The 11,651-nt window shown below is 46.1% G+C and overlaps 1 protein-coding gene across 1 annotated transcript in view; it reads right to left on the bottom strand.

The window, feature by feature from the left end:
- Positions 1-9,278, bottom strand: part of FNDC1 (fibronectin type III domain containing 1) — a 103,775-nt gene extending 94,497 nt beyond the window's left edge. Inside the window, exon 1 of the mRNA XM_044421886.1 lies at positions 9,099-9,278. Coding sequence (XP_044277821.1) covers positions 9,099-9,198 — 100 coding nt within the window. The 5' untranslated portion in view covers positions 9,199-9,278. The remainder of the gene's footprint in view (positions 1-9,098) is intronic.
- Positions 9,279-11,651: the final 2,373 nt, after the last annotated feature.

Raw genomic sequence — 11,651 nt, forward strand, 5'->3', positions numbered from 1 at the left:
AAAATGTAAACAACTGAAACCAATTTCTTATCACCCTCTAAGCAAAACAACCAAAGCCACCCTCCCAGAGCATGCAAACACCCCCCCCCCCCCCCCCCCCCCCCCGCCAAGTGCGATCATCCCCAAATGCAGAGTTTGCGGCATGAGGCAAATTTTTTCTGAAATTTCTGTTCGCGTCCCAATTTGGTTGTGAACTGAAGCGTTTGTGAGCCAAGGTACCACTGTACTTTGCTGTCTGTGTTGGAGCAACTTAATGGCACCCTTTCTCAGTCTGAGTGTACACAGGCCCAGAGTGAGTCAAGTGATTTTGTCATCTGAGGAAGAAAATTCCACAAGCACCTCTCCCCTTCCCTGGCTGTATACAATAATGAATTAAACAATCTCTGCCTTTTCGAGACACCCAAATCAGTTGCCTGAGGAAGCACCGCTTCACTGCCCTCTTTCTTGGAAATCAACCCCACTGACCTCAACTCCACTTCTTAGTAGACATTTATATTATGCTTTAAGACCACAAAGCCTTGCACACTTACCTGGGGGTAAACTCTACTAAACTCAGTGCATCTGAATTCTGAGTAAACACATCAAGTACTGGTTTTGCAAGGCCTTTCTGTCTGCTGTAATACAACTTTTGCATTTCTAGTAAGCAATGCCTTATTCTTCCAAAGCTTAAAACAGCTAAAAGCCTTGTCAAAGAAAGGCAGGTGGATATTCAGCTATGAATAATCCAATTTATCTTACCCAAGTGCCCTCTTTCTTTCAGGGTGGGGGTATCTAGTACCTCACATTTTAGGCTGACAACCTGCACTTGAATTCAATGCATTTGCTCATTCTGGACTCTAACTGGAAATGTTTGCAGACCGAGAGAGAGCCCAACACTTGTTATTACCTGAGGTGAAGCAACAAATAGCACCCCTTCCTACCCAGACCAAGGTGTGTAATATCTAAGGTCCACCAACTTTGTTTGGCACCCGAAGCAGGAAAGCTCTCCTCAGAATAAAAATAAGACAGTAACACAGCATATTTCTAATGATTTGCTGTCCTTTCATGTAACCCAGAATCAGTTTCCTGAATTAGTTGTCTCATTCTGCCTAATGCTGGAGAGGCCCGATGAAGACTGAGCATGCTCAGTGGCAACAGAAAGCTGACTGACAGCTGAGGCCGTGTGACTGGGAAAGCAGAAAGAGGGAGAAAGGAACGGGGCAGACCCGAGCCAGGGGACTGGAATACTCTGCATTTCCTTCCACCAGATGGGTGTTCTCCACACTGCAACATTTTTCAGGCCCCACTTCTCATTTCTAATAGTGTCAATTCTTGGGTATGTAAGCACCAAGGGAGGTGTAATCCTTCATCCATTGGTTCATGAATTAAAATTATTTTTAGGCTGTCTTTACCTTTGGAATGCAAAGCCTACCAATCTACATTTTGCAGCTGCTAAAAACATATTCTGAACTGCTGATAACTTATTAAAGGACAATTGTGGGGTTTTTTGTTTCTCTCTCTTTTTTTTTACATTTTCAACCCAAGGTGGGCAACATAGAATCATCAAATCATAGAATAGTAAAGCTGGAAGGCCATCAGGTCCAACCCCCTGCTGTTGCAGCACAATGCGTTACACCATCCCACTGAGATGGCTGTCCAGTTTCTTTCTGAATGTCTCTAGTGTGGGAGAGCCCACCACCTCTCTAGGCAGTTGATTCCAAGGTCATATTGCTCTGACAGTGAGGAAGCTTTTCCTGATGCCCAAGCTGAATCTGGGTTGTTGCAACTTGAATTGATTATTCTGTGTCTCGCACTCTGGCATCACCAAGAAGAGAACTTGATCTTCCTCTGACAAATCTTGACAGCTCCTGCTGTCCCCCCTTGTAAAGATAAATAAATGGCATTCAAAGAGATCATTTTACCCCTTTTGGCCTTTTTAGTGCTCTGCAGCCATTACAGAGCACCCAAAGGGTCAAAGTTATCGTGCGAGCCTCTCCAGAGCCCATTTTTTCTCCATCACCTCAAAAACGAAAGTGCTGCCCTGGAGACAAGGGGAGCTGAAGCCCGTGGTGTGGAGAAAATCTTTCTCAGACCTCCTAAAGTCACCCACCCTTGCTTTGACCAAAAATGCCCACCATCTGCAGTCATGTGAAATGGTGAACAATAGGCAGCGACAGACTAAATGAATAGTGTGTACCGAAGATGAAAAAATGTCTTTAGCAATGCATGGCAGGGGGGAGGAGATATGTTTGGCCAGAGATGCTTTGTAACATCAGTCCTTCTCCAAGCAGCTCTAACAAGGATCAAAGCTTCATGCCAGGTAAAACCTTTCCCCACATATGCCTGCCCACACTGTGGAATCAGGGGTCTCTCTCCAGGTTTCCTATGTATGACATACAGTGGATGGCTACTGGGTGAAGGCTTTTCAGTGGTGGCACCCTAGACCCAGAATGCTCTTCCCAGAGTGGCTGTCTCACCACTGACTCTGATATATTGTAGTGCCAGGAAAACCTCTTTTTAAAATTATCCGGCTATAAAATGTAAACAATCATTTGACTAACCTTATGTTGATATTATTTTATGCTCTTTTATCAATTTGCTATTTTTATTTCATTGTTGCTTTATACTGTACTGCACGCCATCCTAATAGTGTGTTCAAAAGGTGGGATCAAAATGCTTTAATAATAAATAGTACAGTGTCACGTTGTCTCTATTTTGCACACTCTGTGGAGGGTATGGAAATAATAGTCATCAGTCCTGTGTTCACCATTCTGACAAGTTCCACTTGTGGGCGAAGGCACAGCTGCACAGACTGTTCCATGGTGCATCTGTCTTATCTGAGACACCTAGTGGCGGCTCAAGGCTTTTAATTCTTCAGAACTCGACTCTATTTACACTCACCCATCTTGACCCTACAAGCTGAGGCAGAGGATAAATCAAAATAACTAAACTGGATGTGAAATAATAACCCTGCTCTTGCAAGCTGAACATCTGCTTAACTTTACGCAATGCAAGCAGCTCCACAAATGTCAAGTATGAGCCAGCCTCAAGTCATGACTGGGTTATTTTTCCAAGGCTTAAGAAAAAGGCTTTATTGTTGTGCAAGGTGTAAAAGTGTGTGGGGGTGGGGGCAATGAGGTTACTGTTCTCGTAAAACCAAAGAACAAAGAGCCACAAAACTTTAGTAAACCTCAGCTCAAGCCCCGGATGAGTCCTAGCACAAGTAAGCGCCTGGAATCCATGCACCTCTGCCCCCAGAAGGGCCTTGCTCTCATTCCAGTCCTCCAGCCCAGGTGTGCAGGGCCTCAGGTCCAGGAACTCTGCACAGAAACAACCAGCAATAGACTGGATGGGACACTCTGGTTTTCCACACCCTTCCCTCCCCGCTGCACTCAGAATACTACAGCTACAATTTGCATTGCCTTCTGCAAATAAATGCCATGCGATTATGGGCAACTCTCTTTAGTATCATCCCAAGAGCAATCTTTTTCTGTCTGCATCCATGGCTCCCCTGCTCTTGTCGGGGTGACTAGCCGTTTGTCCATTGTTGAGGGGCTTAGCCTGATGGGAAGAGGAACAGGCAAAGGACTAGCATCACTGAACCACCAATGCTTCCTTGTTCCGACTAGCAAAGCCAGAGAGAACCAGTATGGTAGAAGACTAGGATTACAGAAATCTTCGGTTCAAGTCCCCACTCAGCCAAGAAGCTCGCTAGGTTACTTGGGACCTCCAGACTAACCTCCCTCACAAGACTGTTGTGATGAAAACATGGGGAGGGGGCTGGAGGACTGTGGATTTCACCCTGCCCTCGTTAGAGGGAGAGCAAATTAAAAAGGGAAACAGGAACACAAAAACAACAGTGCATAGTTTTGCCCCTTTTCCTCATGAATGCACATATTTTTAAAAATCTGCACACAAAAATGCTTATAAATACCTAGTTAAATATGCATTTTGAAGATAATTTCTTACAAAAATATACATTTAAAATGGTTTTACCTAAAGTTATTTTATCCTAAAATATGTGCTGTAATATGCAGTGATGTGAAATTCCTAACATTCTGAAGTTATTAAAATGTTTTTTCCCTGAGGGGGCTTTCAGGAAAAAATGGAAATTTTAGGAACAACTGAAATATAAGTTCCTATTTTTAAGAGGTTTATAGAAAACTGAAACCACTATGTAGCTTTTGAACAACCCTCCCCAACCAGCTCCCTGACAGATATTTTGGACTTCAGCTCCCATCGTCCCCAGGCAGCATGGCCTATGGTCAGAAATGCTGGGCACTGTAGTCCAAAGCATCTGGAAAATACCAAGGTGGGGAATTCTGCTTTAGGAACATAAAAGCACTTTTATGTTCCTAAAGTTATATTATATTATAACTTGCTTTCCCCACAAAATTATTACTATATTTAACAAACGTTACATGGAAACTCCTGAGCAGAGCAATCCTATGGCCTTTAGACGGTATCTAGTGTGCCACCAGATGTTTTGCTTCCCAAGAGCCAAAGCTGGACAAGAGCCCTGACCTCCACTCTGGGGACTGGATCCCTGCTTGCCTCTTCCTCCCCTGCTGGAAGCCACTGTGGAAAGTACTGCACTGGCTGCTTCTCTCACTTAACCATGGGCTTAGGGGACTTACTGGGCTTAGGGGATGGGGTGGCGGGGGGGGGGGGATGCATCTAGTTACCTACAACGTGTTGCTGTGTCATGCAAGACCAGTCTGCTTGTCCAACTGGGTATGATGTCAGAAGCACATGCGAAGCTTTGCCAATAGCGAAAGGACTAAGGAAAGCTCTTGGATAAAATAATAATAATAATAATAATAATTATTATTATTATTATTATTATTATTTCTTCATTTCTATACTTCTCCATAGCTGAAGTTCTCTGGGTGGTTTAAAACAATGTATAAAAACAAAATAATAAAATACAATAGCTGGTGCATGGGGCATATTTCATATACCTGCGTAAATTATACTGGGGTGTTTACAGGAAGATCAAAAACCCTACCCATCCATGCACCCACACACAGAGACACACAAAGAGAAAGAAATAAACACCTCTGTTACATTTTTTCATTTCAATTACACCTTCAGCTATTGGGCTGGAGGAAATCCCCAAGCAAATTCTCTTTATACAAGATATGCTTGCAAATAATCTATTTATATTCTGATTGATTTTTAGACATTCCCAGTTATGAATACTGTTACATTTGGGGACTTTTTAAAGGTCAAAAATTATTGAATACAACAAGCAGATACATATTAGTATTTCAAAGTCTTCAGGAAGGTTTTTTTTTAAATATCCCTCAAAGCTTGAAAATGTTCCAAAAAATCAAGAAACTGAATTCATGCAATAATGCAAATGTCTTTAGCAGATAGGATGGTCGATCTAACTTGAAGGGGGGGGATCCTTCACTCAGTCCTTTGAGTGGACCAAACTATGCTGGCACACGCTGAGAGTTGTAGGCCTTTTTCTAGTAAACTTGCATAGGATTGTGGCATTAATTGATCTATTAAAAGTCCATTTAATTCGTTGACAAAGTTTTCCTTAATCAGGAGATATCCTTAGCCCCCCTGCCCCCCCCCCAAAAAAAAGCTGGGGGACTGCCTGTGAAGGATTTCTCTGCAGCTAGTGAGAACAATCCTCATATCTACTCCGAGGTAAGTACCACTAAGCTCAGTAGAGTTTACTTTTAAGTGTAAGTTCCACTGGAGCCACAAATGTTTAGGATACAATCCTATGCATTTTTAGTTAGAGAAAAACCAACAACTTTTGAGAACTGTAGGACCTTTTCTGCCTAAATATGCATAGGACTGCATGCTTAAACAAGCTTCTTTTTCTCAACCTGGCACTCTTCAGGCATGTTGGACTACAACTCCCATGCTGGCTGGAGGTGATGAGACATTTAACTAACACATCTGGAGGGCACCAGGCTGGAGAAGGCTGCCTCAATCCATCATCTGTGATGGCACAGGACATCCAATTTTTTCATCACCAGGGACTGCCCGGGTGAGCATGGAGTACCACAGACAGTAATTGCCAAGACAACGATCCATATATGTCCTTCCACCTGGAATGCTTAATTGTCCCCCCATCCAACAAAACAAGGAGCTGCTTTGCAGATGCCATTGCTTCCTAAGCCTCAGGGTGGGATGATGCTTCTGGAAGCCTGCTTTGCAAGGACCAGATTAATCACTCCTAAATCTCGTGACGGCTTCCATCCAAAAACTAAGACAAAACTTCCCAATGCTGCTGCTAATCCAGCCGGGTTTCCCTCAGACTATTTTATCTACGATCTGCCCATCCGTACGCTGCAGATCTGGGGCTAATGTGATGCAGTTGAGCCTCTACGCGAGACTTTCTGCAAGAGCGATCCAGCGAAAACATTCCATGTATATCTGGAGTGATTTAAAGGCTACGGGGTGAATGGGAGGGGCGGCCGGGCGGGACAGGGGGAGTTAGCAAGCCACAGCAAACAAAGCTGTTTCCAGAAAAGTATCGGGAGCCTGGGATGGGGGAGAGGAAGAAAAGGCCTTTGAAAGAGTTACAGGTGTTTTCACCATGGGCTCTGCAGAGAGGACATTCCGTTTCACATTATCCAGCTCCAGCAGGCACTCCCTAGGAACCCATGTCCAGCTACACCTTTCCAAAAGAAACAGAGCTTGAAGAGCTGCAGGAACTGCTCAGGGAAAGGTTCACGCTTCACCACATTTATACAGTTAAATACCAAATAAGGCAGCCTGTCCAAACTACATTCCCAGCAAATGTGCTGGACTACAGCTCCCATCCTTCCCAGCCAAAAACGGGAGGGCACCTCGTTGGAAAAAGGTGATTTAAGGAATCTGCTGAAAAGAAAGCAATTATCTAGCCATTTAAACAAACTCTGCATTTTGCCATTGATCACTTTGCAAAATTCCTGGGCCAGAAGCATAGCTTGGCCTGTGCCTATGGGGTCTCAGCCTCAAATATAGCTCCTGTGGCCTGGATCTAACCCACAGACTTAGTTCTGTATAGAGGGGTGAGAGGCTACCCCCCCCCGCAAAAAAAATTCTCAGCTGCCTAATTTTATGTTGCAAATTAAAGACAGTTTACGATTTTGCCTTTAAATGTCCTGCAGACCAGATGAACTGCCCCCACCTTCTTTGTCCCCAAAACTTTTCGGATTGGTGCCAAGAGAGGGTGCTTTTCCTCAGCTTAACTGGCATGCAGGGAGCACTTTTCAAGGGGACTTGCAAATTGGGAGGAAAAAGCTCAGTCTCCGCTTCCTACTTGCTGCAATACCGTTCCCTCTCCAGATCTTTCCCTGCATGCAGTTTAGTTTGTGGGAGGAACTTTCTCCACTGGTTCGAGATGATCTCAGTTGAGATGCAAAGTGAGGGAAGAGTTTGTTTTATCTCCAGTGATTCACATGAGAAAAATCAATTGGTTGGCTTTGTCTTCTGTGAAATTTAAATACATCTGACTAATTGTTTATCCTGAGTTGTTATATATATTAGCATATGCAGAGTTTATGTGGATCTTATCTTATGGGCCTGTACCCTGAATCTTATAAGTGCCTAGCAACACCCTATTAAAGGGTTTTTGTTTAAATCCCAAGGGACAAGGAGACCACAAATAACGAAGACTTTTACTTTCTAATCCTGACATCATGAGCCTGCACTTCTTCCTCCTGGCTGGGCTCTCTCCCACTGCTTTCCATGGGACATGCTTCCAAGCCTCAGTGCTCCACCAAGAAGAATTCCATCCCTTGCCTTGACAATTAGATCAAGCATCACTGTCAAGCAACTGGCCCCGTGGGCAAGCTTTGCGTTCAGAATTCCTGCACGGGGTGCAAGCTGAACTTGTATGAACACATAAGGTTCCTGCTAGGACTCCCATTCCTGCTCAGCAAGAATGTATCCAAAGCACACAGAGCGAGGCCAGGAGGAGAATGTACCAAGGAGGGGAATGCTCTGAGGAGCAAAAACAAGACCTAACCCCTGGAAAGCTGCCTTCTCCAAGGCAGACACTGCAAGTCCACTTTTGATCCGCCATGGCCGCGTCCTTATCACTGGGATCTTCTTCCTGCTCATCTCACCGGGGTCGCATCTTCCATCTGACTCTGTGCTTGTGGGCTCCCTACAGAGATCAGCAGCACTTCAGCTCAAAGAACGAGGCAAGCCAGTTCCCATATGCATGGCTAGGATGTTTCATTTGGAGACTTAAAAGGAATCGTGTTAATGAGTAGCTGAACTGGAATCAGCTGCTGTTGGGCACCACGGAGCCTGCAGAGCTAACGGGGCGGCAGCGGTGCGGGGGTTCAAAGGCAGGATGTGGATCCGAGTTTCCGAAAGGAGCACTTGCGCTGCGCGAGATGCCCGCGTCTGCGTCTCAGTTGGGAAGCGCTGCTCTCCCCAAGGCTGAGGCAGCTGCACTCAGACGTGCTGAGCAGACGCGCACAGACTGTGCTGCAAGACCACATTTCTTTCTTCTATAGATGAAAGGGTATTTCCAAGCAGGTGTCTTATCCTTATCAATTCCTCCCCAACCAAAACGAAATTAGTCAAACGCTCCAGTGTAAGAATCAGTTTTTCCCATATCAATAGTGCAATACATGATTACAGCTGAAGGGGACCTCAGATTCGAGGTGATTCATGCCCCAGAACTTACAGCTGTTCTTCTCAGCCTGTCGCCCTGCAGACACGCTGGACTACAATTCCCCCCACCCCAGTGTGCCTGCTTGTCCAGTCGGGGATTAGGGGAGTTGAAGTCCATTCAACACGTCCTCGGGAGGGCGACAGGCTGGCGTAGGATGCCTTCCTATGTAAGGAGGCAGTCAGGATGAAGATGAAAGGAGAAAAAAGAATTCGAAAAACAGAGAGAGAGAGATAGAAAAGGAAGGGGATCAAGTTTTCGCTTTATCCTGAGTGGATATAAAAAACTGCATAATTTTAAAATATTTTTAACGTGGGTATGGGCGTGATGGGACTTGATGGCATGGCAGAACTGAATGCCGACCCCCCCTCCCCCTCGCCAGCGCCCCTTCCCTGAGGATGCCCGAAGGATAAAGGATTCTGGAGAACGCGGGTAACCCTCCCCAGGGCCAGCACGAGCAAGTTCTGAGAAGGAGGGACTCTACCTGGTGCCGCCGGGGAGGCGGAGTGGAGCACAGCAGCGAGGAGCAAGAGAAGCGCCCAAGCGAGCAAGTGCATCCGCGGAGCTGGAGCGGCAGCAGCCATGGGGCCGGTGTGCGCAAGGACCAGCGCCGCCGTCGATGGCGCCAGAGGCTGCGAGGAGGCTCTCTCTCTCAGCGGCGCTCGCCGGAAAGCCCGCGCAGAAAGCGCGCCCTCGCCCCACGGCTCCCGTCCGGCGCTGGGACTGACGGCGGCGGCAGCGGCAGGGATCAGCCGCGCTCCGTCCCCGCTGCTCGTCTTTGCGAACTCGCGCTGGCTGTCGCCGCGCTAGCGCGTTCCCCTGCGCCGCTCTCGCTCTTGGCGCCCTGTCTCCTCCTGCTGGCCAAGCGCGGCATTACAACCGCCCAGGCGGAGAGGCGCCCTAAGGAAAGCAGGAGGGAAGAGCCCCCGAGGAGTGTACCAATGCAAATCGCGGAGGGGGTGGTACGTTTGAATGCAAGACACGCAAACCAACGAAAAACTCTGTGTGTGGTAAACAAGCGCAGCAGAAACAGATGGCTAAGCTAAAGATCTCCCCCGATGTTTTCTAGGGCCAGAGCATTTTTATTATATTTTATTACTTTCCAATTTCTCCACCCGGTTCCCAAGGTAGCATGTATCTCCCATTTTTATCTTCACAACAACCCCATGAAGTAAGTCAGGGTGGTAGATCCGGGGGCTTCAAATCAGCAAGAATTTCAATGTATGTCTCCCCCATCAAAGTTCGCCACTAACCACTACACCACCCATCTCATTTTTAAGTTGGGTAGCATTCAACGATGCAATCCACCAAATGGCACCTCAGTCTCCCATCCAGCAAGTCCTGTCCCTTTATGATCCTCCGCACTTTCTCCACCCGAAGTTTTTCCCACTTCAAACCCAGCCAGATCAGAGAGCTCTGAGCTGTGCTTCTCTTTGCAATAGGTTGTTCAAATCCCATCGTTCTTTTTTCCCCGACGAGAAATGCGCCCAGTGGCTACCAGAGGCAGTAGAGGACAGGATTCGGAGAGGATCTCCCCATAGAAGGATATCACATACTGCTCGCCTTTCCCTGAAGCAGCCAGAACTGCCCTTGTGCATAAGGCCCAGTTTGGGGCTCTTCAGGCTTTTCACCAGAATAAGTGGATCTTGCAAGCCTGAAGTTAGCCCTCCATGATTTGGAGGGACCCTTTGGACGGGCTGCCCATGTTTGCTCCATTCTAGAAACACTTGTATACCAATTATGTGCACAAAGAAATAGGTACATAATATCTGCCTCCATGAATGTCCCTTTTGTGCAAATGGAGCATTTGAAGTTTAAAAGAGAAGGGACTTGTGTAGCTACACCTTCGGGCAAAACTGCAGTAGTAAGGCACAAACTAGCCAGTGGTTCCCTAGCCTAATGGACCAGTTCCCCCCATTTAGCATCTCTCCTACACGTCATGCTTTTGTGCATATATGTGCCCAGTGGATTCTTCCTTCTCCTCCCCTTCCATGCAAAGACTTGCCAAGTTTCTGGGCAGCATGGTGGAGGCTGAAACAAAAGGCCACTCAAAGAGCAGATTCACCCCTCCTCAACGAATGTGATGCAGCCCAAAAATTATTTTAAACTTAATGGTCTTCTTAATTCTATTTGTATAGTGCACCATTCCAGTAAGTATGTCAGCCTGTACAGTGAGATGTGTACCATCACTCAGTGTGAGCCCTTAATCTAGTGGAATGATATGCCATCCCTTCACACTTAAGATAAATGCATCTTTCAAACTAAACACTGCAAAGTTTAGCATTGCCAAGGTAGCTAGTCCTAAACAGAACATCCCAACTCACCTCCTTTCTGTTGTCCTTTGCCAGGCAACTGCTTTGAAAGTCTTCTTGTAGGGATTTTCAGATTTCTCATGGTGAGCACAGAGCTGACAACTGCATCACCCACACCATACTTTTCCTACACAGAAAGTGTAAATCTTGTGTGTTAATGAATTGTCCACAATCCAGTGCCCTCCAGGTGCTTTCGGACTTCAGCTCCCACCAGCCCCATCCACCAGGGTCAATGGTCAGTCTGGGACTTGTACTCTAAAACATCTGGAGGGTACTGGCTTAGGAAAAGCTGATGCAGATAATCTAAAATCACATTTGGCCTTTTTGTTAACATATCCCAGTGGATTCTGCACCCATATCTAGGGAAAGAATTGCAAACATGTAGGAGTGAAAGTACCAGTTTATTGGACATCTATGAACTTGCTTACCTGGATAAACTTTGTATCCTCAGAGGACACCTTAAGCGGGGAGCAGGGAGAATAATGACAAATGGAATTCCTCTCAGAATGGAAATATGCAATGAATCAGCCTGCCTGTGCCGTGTTTCAATAAGCACAGACTTGTATCCATGGTTATGTGGAATTTGTTTGCTCTGCTACCTTAATTTTGCCAGTGGTGGGGTGTGTGATGAACAGGAGTATCAAGAACCTGCTAATATTTAGAGAACACATCTAAAAATGGTAGAACATTCAAAGAGGAGATAGAGTCAAACCTCAGATCAGGCC

The sequence above is a fragment of the Varanus komodoensis genome, unplaced genomic scaffold, assembly GCF_004798865.1.
Source record: "Varanus komodoensis strain SLA01 unplaced genomic scaffold, ASM479886v1 scaffold1, whole genome shotgun sequence".
Classification (NCBI taxonomy): Eukaryota; Metazoa; Chordata; class Lepidosauria; order Squamata; family Varanidae; genus Varanus; species Varanus komodoensis.